Source organism: Notamacropus eugenii, chromosome 6 (assembly GCF_028372415.1).
Source record: "Notamacropus eugenii isolate mMacEug1 chromosome 6, mMacEug1.pri_v2, whole genome shotgun sequence".
NCBI lineage: Eukaryota > Metazoa > Chordata > Mammalia > Diprotodontia > Macropodidae > Notamacropus > Notamacropus eugenii.
The window spans coordinates 36,236,495-36,252,950 of record NC_092877.1 but is presented as its reverse complement, the minus strand read 5'-3'; the positions used below and the strand labels follow the sequence as shown (position 1 = coordinate 36,252,950).

At 42.8% G+C, this 16,456-nt stretch overlaps 1 protein-coding gene across 2 annotated transcripts in view; it reads right to left on the bottom strand.

The window, feature by feature from the left end:
- SCUBE2 (signal peptide, CUB domain and EGF like domain containing 2) overlaps positions 1-12,050 on the bottom strand; it is a 75,861-nt gene extending 63,811 nt beyond the window's left edge. Inside the window, exons 1-3 of one of the 2 annotated variants that reach the window (XM_072619478.1) lie at positions 11,787-12,050; positions 9,293-9,415; positions 3,269-3,394 (exon numbers count right to left, since the gene is read on the bottom strand). In XM_072619478.1, the coding sequence (XP_072475579.1) occupies positions 3,269-3,394; positions 9,293-9,415; positions 11,787-11,907 (370 nt within the window). In that variant the 5' untranslated portion in view covers positions 11,908-12,050. The remainder of the gene's footprint in view (positions 1-3,268; positions 3,395-9,292; positions 9,416-11,786) is intronic. The other variant, XM_072619479.1, reaches the window with a different exon arrangement.
- Between the last annotated feature and the right edge of the window lie 4,406 nt (positions 12,051-16,456).

Sequence of the window (16,456 nt, the reverse complement as noted above, 5' to 3'; positions counted from 1 at the left end):
CTTTTCCAATAGGGGCTGAGGTTCTATCAAGTACAAAGCCTCGCTTTAGACACTACAATGGATACAAAGGCTAAGGGGGTACAGTAGAGTAGACAGAATGCTGGATCTGGAGTCAGAGTTCCTATATTCAAAGCCCAGTTCTCTCCTAGTACTACCTGTGAAAACTTAGGCAAATAACAACCTCTCTGGGCCTTAGTTTCCTCATCCATAAAAAAGGGGGAGTTGAAGTAAATAATTTCTAAGCTTCTTTCCGGCTCTAATCTGTGATCCTATGAAAAACACAGTCTTTTCCCTCAACTAGCTTATATATATATATAATTATAGTTTAATAAGAAAGATGAGACATGCATACACATCACTGCAATGAGAAATGCAGTGTCATAAAAGAAATACAAAGTGCCACAGGAGTTCCAAGGAGGGAGATATTGCATGCATGAGTACATGTGGGGGAGGGAAACAGGGAAAACTGAGCAAGGGGGAAGAGGTGACATTTGAGCTAAGATGGAAAAGATTTCTACAAGCAAAATTAGAGAGACGGCTGCGAGCAAGGGCGTGAAGCTATGCTGAGGCAGGGGAGGATCGTTAGTTTAGCTGTTGTGTAGAGTACATAAAGGAGAGCAACAGGCCACAGAGCATGAAAGGCCTCAAATATTCTTTGAGTTCACAAGCAGTGAAGACCTCCATATGTAAAATTTTCAGTGGATAGACAGCATCACAGGTGTGCTTTAGAAAGATCACTCTCAAAACACAGAGTACAGGTGGAAGGGACTGTTGTATGTTCTTCATTCTGAAGAGGACCGTGATATTAGGAAGGTGATGACTTGCAAGTGGATTGGATTTAAGTGAGGAGGGGATGTGCAAAGTCACCAGCCTCACTTTTTCCTCTGGAGCCATCTGGGTCCAGTGACCAGACAGAGACCAGGCCCACTGGAGATGGCCCCCAGAAGGGTGGCAAGATTGAAGGCAATGGAAACCAGCTGAAAAGACCTGCCGTAATTTAGAGGAGAGGTAATAAAAGCCTGAGCTAAGGTAGTGGGGGTAGGAATGAAAAGGAAGGAATATATTGAAGAGGCCACATAAAAAAATGTTGTCTATGTAGATATAGATGCAGGATATATCATATATATATATATATATATATACGCACATATATGATAGGCAAAGTAGAGGGAAGAGCCAATGATAATGGAATGCTGCCTTTAATGGAACAAAGACGTCAAGAGGAAGAATAGATTTGAGAGGGGAAATGATGAGCTTGTTTGGGATGTGCTGAGTTGGAAGTGCCAGGGGAACATCAAGGTAGAAATAGTTAGCAGAGCGAGAAATGTAGGATTGAAGCTTGACCAGAAATAAAGATTTGGCATTATCGACCTTTGCCCTTCAGAGTTCTAATTCTGCTTTCTCATATTTTAGGCCACCTCTTAACATCTGAGTTATTAATTCCTCAACATAATTCAATAAACACTTATCAAATGCCTATTATATGTAAAGTACAATCTGTCATATATGCAAAGTACATACCGTCAATGCAAAAATATACATTATATTTATTAAATTAAATATTTATTATAAATAAATATTTTAAAATAAATTTAGTTAGTTAATAATTAATATTAAATAAATATTATAAATAAATTAAAAATATAAATCTCAGTTGCTGTTGAATCAAATAGGAACAAAGTGTTCTTCCTGAAAATGAAAAGAACTACTGCAAATTTAATCTACAAATTAAATGAGACCCATGTAAGATTCCAATTACCCAGGTAATTGCAGATCACAAAATTTATTTTTGTCCTTGGGTCTTCTTTCCTCATCAAATCCATCAGTGCGTATGTAATTCCTTACCTTGGCATCAGCAGTCCTGACTTGTACCAATCTAATGGTACCACAGACCTAGAAGAAATAGCCAGGAACCTCTCTCGACCTGGACCAAGAAGTGCTGCAGAGGCAGCATCATGCATGCACTGTAAAGAGCACATGGAAAAAGAAAACCTGGTTGCAAGTTGCTCCACTGTCCACTGGCTGTGTAACTGTTGGCAAGTCGATTTATTTCTTTGATTTTCTTACGTGAAATGAAGATAATAATACTTGCCCTGCCTACCTACTTCAGAGGGCTGCTTTAATGAAAGTGCTTTGTATTACTAGGACTACAACAGTTACAGAGTTGTTAGAATAAAGCCAAATAAAGGAGCTGAGGACAAAGCTTGCTGAATGAAAACCTGTGCTTCACTTCCTCATTCCAACATCTTCCTTTCAGACACAAATTTCAACACAGTTAAACAGCAAATATAATTCTCCCACCATTTCTAGGAAGTGAGATAATTCCCTCTGTTTACTGGGAAACAAACGTAGAGCATCCTAATAGGTTGCCCATGATTCTGGGATAAAGCTGGAGCTCAAGAGCTCCCCAAGCTCATATCCCTGAGATGGGCAGTTTCTCACCTTGCCACACACTCTACAATGTAAGTCACATGATCAGTAGCATGATAATTAATAACATGATCAAAGCTGGAAGGCCACAAGGCCTCCTCCTGACATTCATCTGCACATCAAACGCAGATCTTTGGCTACAGATGGAATCTGGTTGGCAAAACCACAGAGAGCTGCCAGTGCAAGCTGTAGGACAGAGAAGGCCAAAGTCATTCTGAAACCTCTGCACTATTCTACTTGCAGCCAAACAGCTTGTTTTCAGTAGTTTTGAAGAAATCTTATCTTAAGAAACCACTCCATGAACCAGCTCTGTAGATTTAAAACTCCAGCAGATTTTTCTGTTCTGTGTATCTTTGAGGAAAAGGAATAATGAAAGTGTTCTCTCTCTCACAAAAAAGTAAAACTTGCCTGACTGAAACCCAAGGATATACTTTGATCATTCCAAGGAGGTTTGCCTGATTCAAGAGGTTTGAGAGAGTCCCAGAGTGGCATTAACTGAGTATCAGCAATGATACTTCTAATATAATACTCAGATCTATCCATGACTGTTCTAAGAGAGCAAAAACTAATATTTGGTCTTAAAGTAATACTGGTATACTTTAGAATCAATCAGCAATAATGATGATATTATCTCATAAGCCTATTGGGAAAAATAATGTCACAAAGTATTAAAAATTATTAAAAACTAAGATTCTCCATTTGGACAAAAAAAAAAGACTGATTTGAAGATGCTCTGTCTTAATGCCTATTGTTCAAACCCAACCAAAGCACTAGACAGGGATAAAGAACTGCGTTAAGGAAATTAATGTTTGCAATTTTTTTGTACTATACTACTTACCAAGACAATTATGACCATCATGAGCCAACATGAAGCCATCAGAACAAGTACAGCGATAATTGCCTGGAATGTTAAAACATTCATGTACACAGCCTCCGTTGAATTCATTATTGCATTCATCAATGTCTGAGAAATAAAGGAAAAGTCTATAAGATGACTGTTATATCTTTGATAAAGACAGGTTATGACATGAAACTGCATACAATAAGCATTCTCCAGAATCATCTTACAAACTGGCTTCTATGTAATAATTAGATCAACAGACCTTTTTTCTACTTTTAAAGTTTTACTGATGCCTTGTGCTTTGGTATCACAGATATTTCCAAAAATATCTCGGTCCCTACCATTCCCACCCCCAACCACACACACAGCAAGCTTCTGCAAAACTATTGACAGTGGCTGCATGTGACAGCATACAAAAGGTTCTATTCCAGCAGTCCCTTACTGCTCCAAAGAAAGGAGAAGGTGCATTTCTCATTCCCTCTCTAGGGCTACAATCAATCATTACATATTCATTTTATTTTCACTTACATAACTGTAGTCATACTTTATATTGCTTTTCTGGCTTGACTTATTTCACTCTGTATCAATTCATGCAAGATTTCTCATCTTTCCTTCAATTCATCTTCATCATTTTTTACAATCCAATAATGTTTCATTATATTTCCATACTGTGACTTGTTCAATCGCTCCCCAGGCAGTGGGCGCCCACTTTGTTCACCCACTTTGTTATCACAAAAAGTTAGCACTTCAAGCTAAGGTTTCAACTGAAACAAACCACATTGCTTGATAAAGTAAAATCTTGGTAAAGGAAGATGACATAGAGAAGCTATCCTGAACACATATGAGCCTATTTTTTTCTGTGTTTTTAACTATGTTGAATTCAGATTCTTACTAACAACTGTTCACCTCATTCAAAGAACCAATAGTCACTTAATTTATCTAGGCCTAACTTCCTTCATCTATAAAATGAGGACACTGGACAAAATGGTTGTATTAGCAACCATACTAGCACACCCACCCACTAGGGTGGACTGCTAGCACAGGTTCTCTGATCTTCTTTTATAAAGCAAAGACAGCTTTAAAGAGGTTAACAATCTTACTTTAGTTTAATAGATAAGTAGAAAGAAGTGAGTATAGAAAATGCAAGCAGAGAAATTAGCATGAGATTCAACAAACAGGGCTCCAATTGTCTGAACAAAGTAATACAACCACCTACATACACCACTAGACTGGGAACACCAACGTCTGAGTAGTGGGGGTAGGGGAAGAGCCTCTTAAAAAAAAACAGGCTACTCAGATTCCTGTGCAGGGAATCAAAAGGTGCTTCTCATGAATGAGCCCCCAAAGCAAAATGCCAGCCTCCCAGAATATATAACAAAGACTCACTCCTGACTGGCTCAGAGTCAGCAGGCATGAAACCTACATGATTCAGCACAGCTATGAATTATCAGGGTTCAAAGGAGATTTAGCCTTCAGAAGTTCACAATTTAGCCTGAGCCTGGGAAACTGAACTCCAAAAAGAAAACAGCAAAAATCCCACCTTGTTGGGCTTACAATGGTCTATACAGAATGCTTTCCAATGCCAAAATCTATTATTCTGTAACAATAAGAGCACCCTTACTAAACCTAATTTGATTCATGACTGTTTTCTAAAGCACAAAGGCAGATTACTTAATGTATGCGATTGCAGCTCCCAACTCTGTGTTCTAAGTACTGCACATTTCAAAGAAAAACAAATGACCTAAAGTATCATATCATTATTTAATTTTAGAAATATTTGTTCCTTTAGGAACTCAGTCAATAGACACACTAGTACATGTAAATTTCTCCCAATTTTTAGCATACAGAATTTCTAAGGAAGAGAATCCTATGCTTACCTTGCAAACATAGCTGCTATGAAATTTTAATGGACAATCTAAGTTATAAGGGACCTGAGAGGTCATCTAGTCCAAATTGCAGTCAAATAGGAAACCTCTCTACAATACTCAGGATAAACAGTCAGTCAATCTTGGTTTAAAGAAATAACTTCTCTGAGAAGGCCTTCAGCAGCCACACCTGGCTCATTTCTTCCAGGAAAGCCATGTAAAGTGAAGTTGGTAATAAAGAGAGGATACCATAGACCTGACCCAAGTGACTTACAAATGAAATTCACTTGTTGAGAAGACAGTTACATCTCTGAACTATGTTCTCCTTACATTCTCCCTCTCTCCTCCTTTTTTTTAGAAGAAACATTTCAGTTTTGGATGGATAACTGATTTAAGATCTCACTGATCTGTCAGATAGAAGACAAAGGTGCCACACCACCACTAAAACATAATTGCTTTAAACTAAAATAAGACACATCTGCTGTACATTGTGAAAAAGTCAACTTAATTTACAGCATATCAATCTTAGAAAATTAATGGAAAATTTGTATTATTCAATCAATACTTATTGAACATGTGCTACATGTAAACAAAACCAAAAACAAGGTATCTGCCCTCAAAATGTTTTTAAAAGCTACAACATTCACAAAAAGTAAACTGTTTCAAGGCAGTTTATCAACAAGCATGAATTTCTGTAGCATAGATACCTGGAGTAAAAGCAGAGGATGTTCCCTCTGATATATGTAGTTGTGAGCAAAGAACTGCATGAGGAGTTTACATGAATACAAGTCAGTGTCATGGTAATATACACTTGTGGAAATTTGATTGGATCCACCATGAATGATGCACAACAGTTACCTTCTGCATCCTAATCTGGCATAAGTATTGAACAGTCCCCATAAATAACCAGGGGCAGAGCTCAGGAATGAACCTGTGATTTCATTGATATAAGGAACTCTCAAATGAGCAAACTCCATTGACCAATGCAGGCCAGCAACTCCTTTGGACCTTACAGTCTTATAGAGCTGCTAAGAGCAAAACGAGAAGTTAAGTGACTTGCTCAGGATTACACAGAGGCAAGTCTTCCTGACTCTGAGGTCGGCTCTTGACAGCATGCTGCATCTCGTAAATGACCTAACCAGGATTAATAATATAAAGTCAAACCAAAATTTCTAGTTTTCTTGCCTTGGCTAATTTTCCAGTATCTATAGTAATTACTAATATATAGTAAGTATGCAATATATACTTACTATAAGTATATATTATACTTTTCATACACAGTAAGTGCTATAGTAATGCGGATAGTGGACAGCTAGGTGACACAGTGGATAGAAAGCAGAGGCTGGAGTCAGGAAGACTCATCTTCCTGAGTTCAAATTGGACCTCAGACTACTGTGTGACCCTGGCCAAGTCACTTAATGCTATTTGCCTCATCTGTAAAATAATCTAGAAAAGGAAATGGCAAACCACTACAGTAACTCTGCCAAGAAAATCCCAAATGGGGTCACAAAAAGTTAGACACAACTGCAAAATGGCTGAACAAAACGATGATAGTTTTCCCTAAAGCCACACATTAATGACATACATATTTGTATAAACCAAGGTCCTAAATCTGGCATATTTCCCCTTTCCCTCCCTGAAGTTCCCTCTATGCCTGCCCCTAGTGCCCCTCAAAGCTCTGTTTGCCTGGTGCTAGAGGAACAACTCCATAATCTGGGAGTTAGAAAAAACCTCCGAGGCTATTTAATCTAAGTGATGCTTGAATATGAATTCCCTCTACAACATAAGGGATCATTCAGACTTTGTTTGAAGACCTCTAGCCCATATAAGATGGCAAACTTAACTGATAAATGCTGTGTTTGTTCTGATTGTTTCCCGAGTCAGCCAGTCCCTGCCTGTTGCCCTCTCCTCAGGCCTCCCTATTCCCTGAGACACAACAATATTGAAAGTATTACATAAACTTATTTGATAAAGCAATATCAGGGTTTGAGAGAAATGGCTTCAATTTTGATATTTTTTTTTAAATTTCGAGTTCCAAATTCTCTTTCTCCATCCGTCCCCTCCCCCCTCCCTGACATGGTAAGCGACTTAATATAGGTTATACATGTGTAATCATGTAAACATTTCTACATTAGTCATATTGTGAAAGAAAACACAGACAAAAAGGAAAAAACATGAAAAAATAAAGTGGAAAATAGTATTCTTTGATCTGCACTTAGACTCCACTAGTTCTTTCTCTGGAAACAGACAGCATTTTTCATCACGAGTCCTTGGGAATTGTCTTGATCACAGCATTGCTGAGGATAGCAAAGTCATTCACGGTTGATCATTATACAACATTGTTGTTACTGTGTACAGTGTTCTCCTGGTTCTGCTCACTTCATTTTGCATCAGTTCATATAAGAATTGACTCCAATTTTGAAAGAAATTTGACTGTAGGTAAAATGCTATCAAACAGCATAGAATGCTGCAGAGAAATCTTTCATGACAGAGAGAGTCAATGGATGTAGTAAACTGCACTGTTGTATTATTTCAAGAAATTCCAAAGGGGCCCCAACCTTTACCAACCACCACCCTAACTGGTCAGCAGTCAGCAACATCAAGGCAAGACCCTCCAGCAGCAGAAAGATTGCTACTTGCTGAAGGCTCAGGTGATGGTTAGCATTTTTTAGTAATGAAGTATTTTTAATTAAGTTACGTACATTTTTAGATATAATACTATTGTACAATTAACACACTACAGTACAGGGCAAACATGACCTCTCCATGCACTGAGAAACCAAAAACTTCATGTGGCTTACTTTATTGAAATATTTGCTTTATTGCAGTGGTCTGGAACCAAACTCTCAGTATCTCCAAGGTATATGCCTGTATACTAAATACACAGTATCTGCAGATCCTTTCTTGTTCTGATAGTGGTAAAACAATAGAATACTAGGTACTAAAAGGTTATAAGAAGCACCGTTCAAAGGGGAAAATATGAAAAATAGAGAAGAGTTTCCTTAGTTCACAACTTTCCTTCAATCAGAACTTGTTGGGTTTTTATCTTTTATGTGAAGAAAAATTTCATGCCATGCAAGAGCAAAGTTAGGTGAGATCAATCACAGATGTCTTCCTGGGAGAGATGAGTTTTGATTCAGGTTTTGAAGGTGAAGAGCTTAATGAAAAAGAAAAGAGGGGGTATTCCATATAGACTCATTGATATACTGCTGGCAGAGTTGTGAAGTAATCCAGCTGTTCTAGAATTCACTTTGAAATTATGCAAGAAAAATGACTAACTTGCGCATACCCTCTGACTCAGCAATCCCACTACTGTACTGAGAATATATCTCAAGAAAGTCAAGGACAAAAACAAAGGTACAATATATACTCTTTCTGGAGGTAAAGAACTTGAGGCAAAGTGGGTACCCCCTGATGGTGAGGTGGCTGAGAAAACTATATGAATATAATGAAATATTATTGTGCAGTTAAAGATGACAAAAAGAATTCAGAGAGGCATGGAAAGATTTGCATGAACTGATGCAGATGGGAAATAAGCAGGACAAAGAGAACATATACACAATGACCACAGTAATGTAAATTAAAAGATCACTAGGGGCAACTAGATGGCAGAGTGGATAGAGCATCAGCCCTGGAGTCAGGAGGACCTGAGTTCAAATGCAAACTCAGACACTTACTGTGTGAACTCTAGACAATCACTTAACCGTGATTGCCTCAAAAAAATAAATGAGCAAAAATAAAAAACTGCCCAAAAGGAAGTTCAGCTCTGAGTAACTGGAAAACTAATGACAGTCCCAGAGTACAAGTACTAAAACATACCTCTTCCTTCTTGCAGAGAGGTGGGTGCTACTAGCTAGCATTTGATAGACTGTTGGATGTGGAGTCAAGGAACATGGGTTCTAATTTCATCTCTGTTACAATTATCAGCAGCACAATCTTGGAAGAAACTAAGCTTCTAGTCCTTAGTCTCCGTCCTGGCAGAAAGAAGGCGCTGGACTCTTACCATCTCTATGACTGTTTCTACCTCTAAAGTCCTGGCCTATGCATTGTGGGAGTGAAGAACCCTCTTGGGGAAGCTTTGCTCATGAAGAAATCAGGCAATGTAGAGGCAACTGTGTCCCTGACATGCCGTTGGCACTGCAGATTGTGAGTTTACCTTCACAGTGTTTGCCCTCCCCTTGGTAGCCTGGCTTGCAGGAGCACTTATAGGACATGGGTGTGTTCTGACAGATGGCATCTTCGTGGCAGTCACCAATTCCTCTGGCACACTCATCTACATCTGCAAAGAAGAGAAGTTTAGCAGTAGGTCAGTGGTTTCCTTAAATGAAGTGTGCTGCCATCTTCTTTTAACTGAAGGAGACTAGACAGGTTAACCCAGGGCTGGGGAACCTACAGCCTCGAGGCCACATGTGGCCCTGTAGTGCTCACTTGAAGGCCAAGAGGGCCACATGTGGCCTCAAGGCTGCAGGTTCCCCACATCTGGGTTAACCTCTTTTCTTCTAACCAAATGTCCACCCAATCTGTCACTACCTAGTTTATTATCAGTCACAAAAGCAGTACAGGCCTTATTAAACTAAAAGACATTTCTCTTGAAAAAGGTGCTATATATTCATCAAACTAAAAAAACTCAAATTTAACTGTAATTTTACAAATTAGTAACTAAACTTTACTTTAAAAGAAGACAAGATATTCATTTGTGGGACATTAAGGCATGCCTGGCACCCCCTTAACACACTTGGGATAGGAAGAAATATTTGGTGGAAGTTAACCTTCTTGATTATTTTTTTCAATCAAGTTTGGGAAATAATTGAAGTTGAGTAAGCTGAGCTCATCAAAAGCACTTAACTCCAGCTGCTGAAAACTCATGCTTATTCTTTAAAAAGGTCACTTAAGGGCATACCCTGCTCCCCAGGCAGCTGGTCCCACAGCAAGTAAAAGCACTAGGGAACCTCACAGCAAATAAAAGCACTAGTGAACCTCACTGCAAGTGAAAGCACTAGAGAACCCTACTGCAAGCAAAAGCCTAGTGAGCCCCACTGCAAGTGAAAGGACTAGGGAACCCCACTATGAATGAAAGCACCAGTGAAACTCACTGCAAATGAAACCACTAGTGAACCCCACTGCAAGTGAAAGCACCAGGGAACCCCACGACAAGTGAAAGTACCAGTGAATCTCCTGTAAGAGAAACCACTAGTGAACCCCACTGCAAGTGAAAGCACCAGTGAATCTCACTGCAAGAGAAGCCACTAGTTAACCCCACTGCAAGAGAAACGACTAGTTAACCCCACTGCAAGAGAAACCACTAGTGAACCCCCTACAAGCAAAAGCACTAGTGAACCCCACTGCAAGAGAAACCACCAGTGAACCCCACTGTGAGTGAAAACACCAGTGAAACTCATTGCAAGCGAAAGCATCAGTGAACCTCACTGCAAGCAAAAGCACCAGTGAACCCCACTGCAAGTGAAAGCACCAGTGAATCTCACTGCAAGAGAAGCCACTAGTTAACCCCACTGTAAGAGAAACCACTAGTTAACCCCACTGCAAGACAAACGACTAGTAAACTCCACTACAAGCAAAAGCACTAGTGAACCCCACTGTGAGTGAAAACACCAGTGAACCTCACTGCAAGAGAAACCACTAGTGAACCTCACTGCAAGAGAAACCACTAGTGAACCCCACTGCAAACCAAAGCACCAGTGAACCCTACTGCAAGTGAAAGCACCAGTGAACTCCACTGCAAGTGAAAGCACCAGGGAACCCCACTGCAAGTGAAAGCATCAGGGAACCCCACTGCAAGTGAAAGCATCAGGGAACCTCACTGCAAGAGAAAGCACCAGGGAACCCCACTGCAAGTGAAAGCACCAGGGAACCCCACTGCAAGTGAAAGCACCAGGGAACCCCACTGCAGGTGAAAGCACCAGGGAACCCCACAGCAAGTGAAAGCACCAGGGAACCCCACTGCGGGTGGCAGAGCTCGCGGGCTCCCTGGTCTAGAGAAAGGCAAAGGAAGAAGGGCCGAGGCAGTCGAAGGCAGAACGAAGGAGAAGACGAAGGGATAAAGGAGGGGGCGGAGAGCCAGGCGGGAGCAGGGGGAGAAAGCGTGAGGAGCCCCGAGGTAAGGGGGCAGAGGGGCAGCGGGCAGAGGGGCAGCGGGGCAGCGGGCAGAGGGGCAGCGGGCAGCGGGGCAGGAGGGCAGCGGGGCAGCGGGCAGAGGGGCAGCGGGCAGCGGACAGCGGGGCAGGAGGGCAGCGGGGCAGCGGGCAGCGGGCAGAGGGGCAGCGGGCAGCGGGGCAGCGGGCAGCGGGCAGAGGGGCAGCGGGCAGCGGGGCAGGAGGGCAGCGGGGCAGCGGGCAGCGGGGCAGGAGGGCAGGGGGCAGAGGGGCAGCGGGCAGCGGGCAGCGGGGCAGCGGGCAGAGGGGCAGCGGGCAGCGGGGCAGGAGGGCAGCGGGGCAGCGGGCAGCGGGGCAGCGGGCAGCGGGGCAGGAGGGCAGGGGGCAGCGGGGCAGCGGGCAGCGGGCAGCGGGGCAGGAGGGCAGGGGGCAGAGGGGCAGCGGGCAGCGGGCAGAGGGGCAGCGGGCAGCGGGGCAGCGGGCAGCGGGCAGCGGGGCAGGGACGCCTGCGGCCGCACGGGAGCCCCCGGGCTCGCTCACCCTGGGGCGGTGGCAGGGACGGCGACAGCGCCGAGACCAGGAGCAGGGGCAGCAGCGGGAGCAGCAGGAGCCGCGGCGGCGCCCCGGCCAGTCCAGAGCGGTGGCGGCCCGGGCCCCGCATCGCGCAGAAGGCGGCGGCGGAGCCGAGAAGGAGCGCTGGAGTGCCGGGCGCCGAGCGGCAGCCGCCGCAGGAGGGAGCCGAGAGCGCGTGAGGGAAGGCGCCCTGCCTGCCTCGCGCGCCAGCCGCCAGTCTGACACTCTGACAGCCGCGGCTCACGCCAGCCAGCCCCGGACGGCCCCGCCCCCCGGCCCGGCCTCATTTTCACCCGGGGCCTGGGCGGCCCCGCCCCCCGTCTCCCCCACTCGCCGCCTCGCTCCCGGGCCGAGGGGGCGGGGCCTCCTGACAGTCCCTCGCCCCGCCCCCCCGCGGCCCGGCTCGGACCTACACACCTGGCGGGCTCCGGGCTGGACGCCTCGCCTCCCTAGCGCACGTGGCTGGGTCACCTCCCCTCCCTCCCCACTGGTCCTGGGGCTCGACTTGTCCCTGAAAAGCGCATCGTCCTTCCACCAGAAGCCCGTCTCATGCCTAAAGCGAATTCCGGTCTACAAAGTCATTAAAGCGCCTGATGTGTGCGGGACATCGCCTCCTCCCTAAGCGAATTCCGTTCAAGGAGAAAACCCTACTATGTGCGAGGCGCCCCGGCAGCCAAGGGCGCCGAGGAGGAGACTCATTTTATGGAGAGGCAGGATTGGAACTCGGGTCCTTTTCCTCTGCCCCGCCCCGGGCTTCCTCCGTGCCCTCCAGCCCCCTGCATTCCTCTGTCTAGGCCTGTCCTCTCCCGAGCACACACACACACACACGTTGTCACGTAAGTAAAACTGGGTTAGAATGATCACAAAGTAGCCTCCAAAAAGAAACATTGTAACAGGGAGAAAACACAGTCCTGACTTTAGGGCCCGACCGTGGCCCAGGGAGGGCAGTGGTGCTGAAGGCTGTCTCTAAGGCAGACCGGCTTTTTTCAGTCCATCTGGGGGCATCTCCTGCAGCCAGTGCCCATCGGGACCTCAGTGCCCGGTCCCTGAAGAGGCAGGACCCCCCAGGATTGTAGGGACGATGGGGAAGCCTCCCTCACAAGGCTTCAGCTCTGGGCCCCGGGATATTTGCTAGGCGGTGTACCCGAACACGAATTTCCCATGGCATCCAAACATCCGGACACAGTTATCACTTCCACATAGTGCAAGTCCCAAATGGAGATAGGTAGGCACGCCGATTGGCACCCTACCACCTGCACCTACTCCTGCCTCCGTCACCCACGCTCTGAATAATTGGAGGAGGCTGTTTGTCCCGTCCGCAGACCCCTGCACATTTCTATTTGAAGGGGAAAGTCTCCTTTTTAAAAGGAGGGGGGGCGGGACGGGGTGATGTCTTTTTGCCCTTTTCATCCCCAGGGAAGACAGGCAGGTTGCCTCCTTTTCTCCCTGTCTGTTTCTGTCTCTCACTCTTCCTTCCCTCCCCCTTGTGCTTTGTTCTGGGACAAACACTGGCTATTTCTAGTTGTAAGGATGTTTTATACACATTTGTAAATCTTCGCGTAGTGAAACTTTCCCTATCTTTGTCTTGTGTTCTTAATGGTAGCCATAAATTACCGCCTTCTTTTCTCACTGATCCAGCAGGCTTCATTGCTTTTGAAATGATCAAAGTTTTTGTTTTCTTTTAAAATCCAACCAGAAACTACCTATTGTGTGGAACAGACCTTTTTTAACTTCAATCAAAGCATATAAATACATAAAGCTGCCCATTAAACTCTTAAGGCAGACTTCTTCCTCTCGCTTGCACTAGGTAAAGAAAACTTTAAAAGCAATACTGCCCTTTCCATCACGGTTAGCCCAAGTCTGAGTTTTACCAAGTGGGTAAAGTGAATAATGACCACTTCATTCTACTCCCATCTTTTCGCTTTTGCGGGACATCATTGCCAGCTATCACTTCCATCTTCTCCCCTGGAGCAAACAGCAGAACATGGACTCAGAAAAATTGATAAATCCAAATGGTTTTACTGATTTTCATTTGGTCAGCCTTAAGTCTTCTGGATGTAGATCACATTTCATATACAGCAAAGAACCTTAAAGCTAACAGGAACCTTAGAAGATCAACTAATCTGTCTCATTTCAGGAAAATCATTTACCCACGGTCCCACGAGTTAGTGACAGAGTCAGATCTGGAATCCAGGTTCATTCCATGACATCATGCTTCCAATACCTCTGTATAGACAGTGGGGCACATATTATCTTCATTTTCCAGGATATTTAGAGAAATTAAGTGACCTGCCCATGGTTGCCCTGGGAAGTATATGTCAAAGATGCAACTTGAACTCTCCTCCATTTAACTGTTAATGTGTTAGTAAATTAACCGCTTGCGCCTATGTTAAGGATGAAGAGAAGCAGAAAAAGAAAAAGGAAAAGATTGTTGAGGAAAATAAGAAAGATTTTTGGTGTGAAAAATGATTAGGTGGCTTCCTTCCGTCCATTCTGTCCATTGAGCTAATTTAGATGAGAACAGCTGAATTGCCAAGGGGAAAAAAATGGCCTCACACCAGAGACTCCAAGTCCAGTGTTCTTTCCACTGATTTTGTTTTTAGTTAATGCATTTTAAACAGTAGAGCACAATGTCTGTTTCTGACAGAAGTATTTGAATCTTTGCCATCTGATTGAGGGGAATTATCCAAATATCCCACTTGGCTTGCCAAAGGTCCATTTTGAGATCTTACAAGGCTCATTGGCATTGCTAAACAAAAATCTTTCTCCATTCCTCTAGACCAGTGTTTCCAAATTAATTTGACCATAAAAGACTTGAGATCTTAAGATTTTCTTATTTTAAAAAAACTATTTTATTGATCTGATATTTTTGCATTATTTATTTCCAAATATATTCCTCCCCCCTTCCCTACTTAGCAGGTCATCTCTTGTAACAAAGATGAAAAAGGAGTTCAGCAAAACTAACCAAAACAAGGACCATGTCTGACAGTACATGAAATATTCTACATCCCTATTCCTCCACTTCTGCAACGACACCAAGGGGATGTGTTTTTTCAGCTCTTCTGTGGAACCAAATTTTGTTATCCTAATCACAAGGTAATTTCATTTTTTGGTTGTTTCCAACTACATAGTCGTAGTTGCTATATATACTGTTTTTGTGATTGGCCCTGCTAACCACTCTGCATCAGTTCAGATAAGTCTTCTGATGACTGGCTGGAATTATTCCTATTTATCACTTATTACAGTAAAATAATATTCTATTGTACTTGTGTACCATAATTTGTTTAGCGATGGTCTAATCAATGGGAATTTGGTTTATTCCCAGCTCTTTGCTACCACAGAAAGGAAGCAGTAACATTATGGCATTGTATCCCCAATGCTTAGCACAATGCCTGCCATCTAGTAGGTGCTTTAAAAATGCCTATTGAATAAAGGACCTTTCTTTGACTTGTAGTGCTGCGATGTAAAAAAATGCTCACCTTGGGAATGAGATACTCCCAGAAAAAAATGGGGAGCTAGAGAAATTTTAGAAAATATAGGGAATTGAGATTATCTTCATACCAAAAGAATTACTACATGTACCAAATATTTTATACAGAGATAATTTCATAGTTTTGGACAGCTAAGTGGCAAAGTGGATTAGAGTGCTGGGCCTGAAGTCAGGAAATCTCATCTTCCTGTGTTCAAATTTGGCCTCAGACTGTGTGACCTTGAGCAAGTCACTTAACTCTTTTTGTCTCAGTTCCCTCATCTCTAAAATGAGCTGGAGAAGGAAATAGCAAATCACTCCAGTATCCTTGCTGAAAAAATCCCAAATGGAGTTACAGAGTTGGACATGACTGAGATGACTGAACAACAACAATTTCATAGTTAATATTCCAGGGAGAATTATCACCGATCATCAAAACTTTCTTGTGGACCACCTATTCATGTTGTATAGGATTTTGCTAGGGTTGCTAGGGTTTTGTGGAAGAGTTTAGAAAATATTGATTTAAATCAGTTCTTCAGCCTTTATTGTGTCATGAACCCCTCTGTCACTCTGATGAAGTCAGTGGACTCCTTAGAATAATGTTTTTAAATGTATGAAAGAAAATACATAGGATTTCAAAGGAAATTAAGGTTAATGAAAATAAAGATGCAACTTTTTTTCCCCATCTAATAACCCTTAAAACCTATCCAATCTAATTTTTATATAAAAATTTCATGGGAACATTAGGTTATCTAGAAGCTATGGGATAAACAGTATTGCATCTCAGAGAGAAAAACCAACCATTCTCTTTTGGGCAGTCATTAAATCATTATGTTGTTATGTTTGGTCAGTTATAAAATCATTATGTTATGTTGGTCAGTTATAAAATCATTATGTTAGATTACTGAAATGAGAGTTGTAAAAGTTCAATTAAAGTACTTGGTTTATTCCTGTCTAGCGAGATCCTAAATGTTAAAAATGAAGATAGGATCTATGGTTCTCTGTGATGCTTCACTGATCTGCTCTGCAATTTTACCATAGACAACTCACTGACACTTTGCCATTTTTTAACTGATCAATTATAAACAGGGAAAAATTGCTGTGATTTTTCTGACATTCCATATATTTTTAAAGCAAAAAAATAAACAACCCTCAACAACTAAGGAAA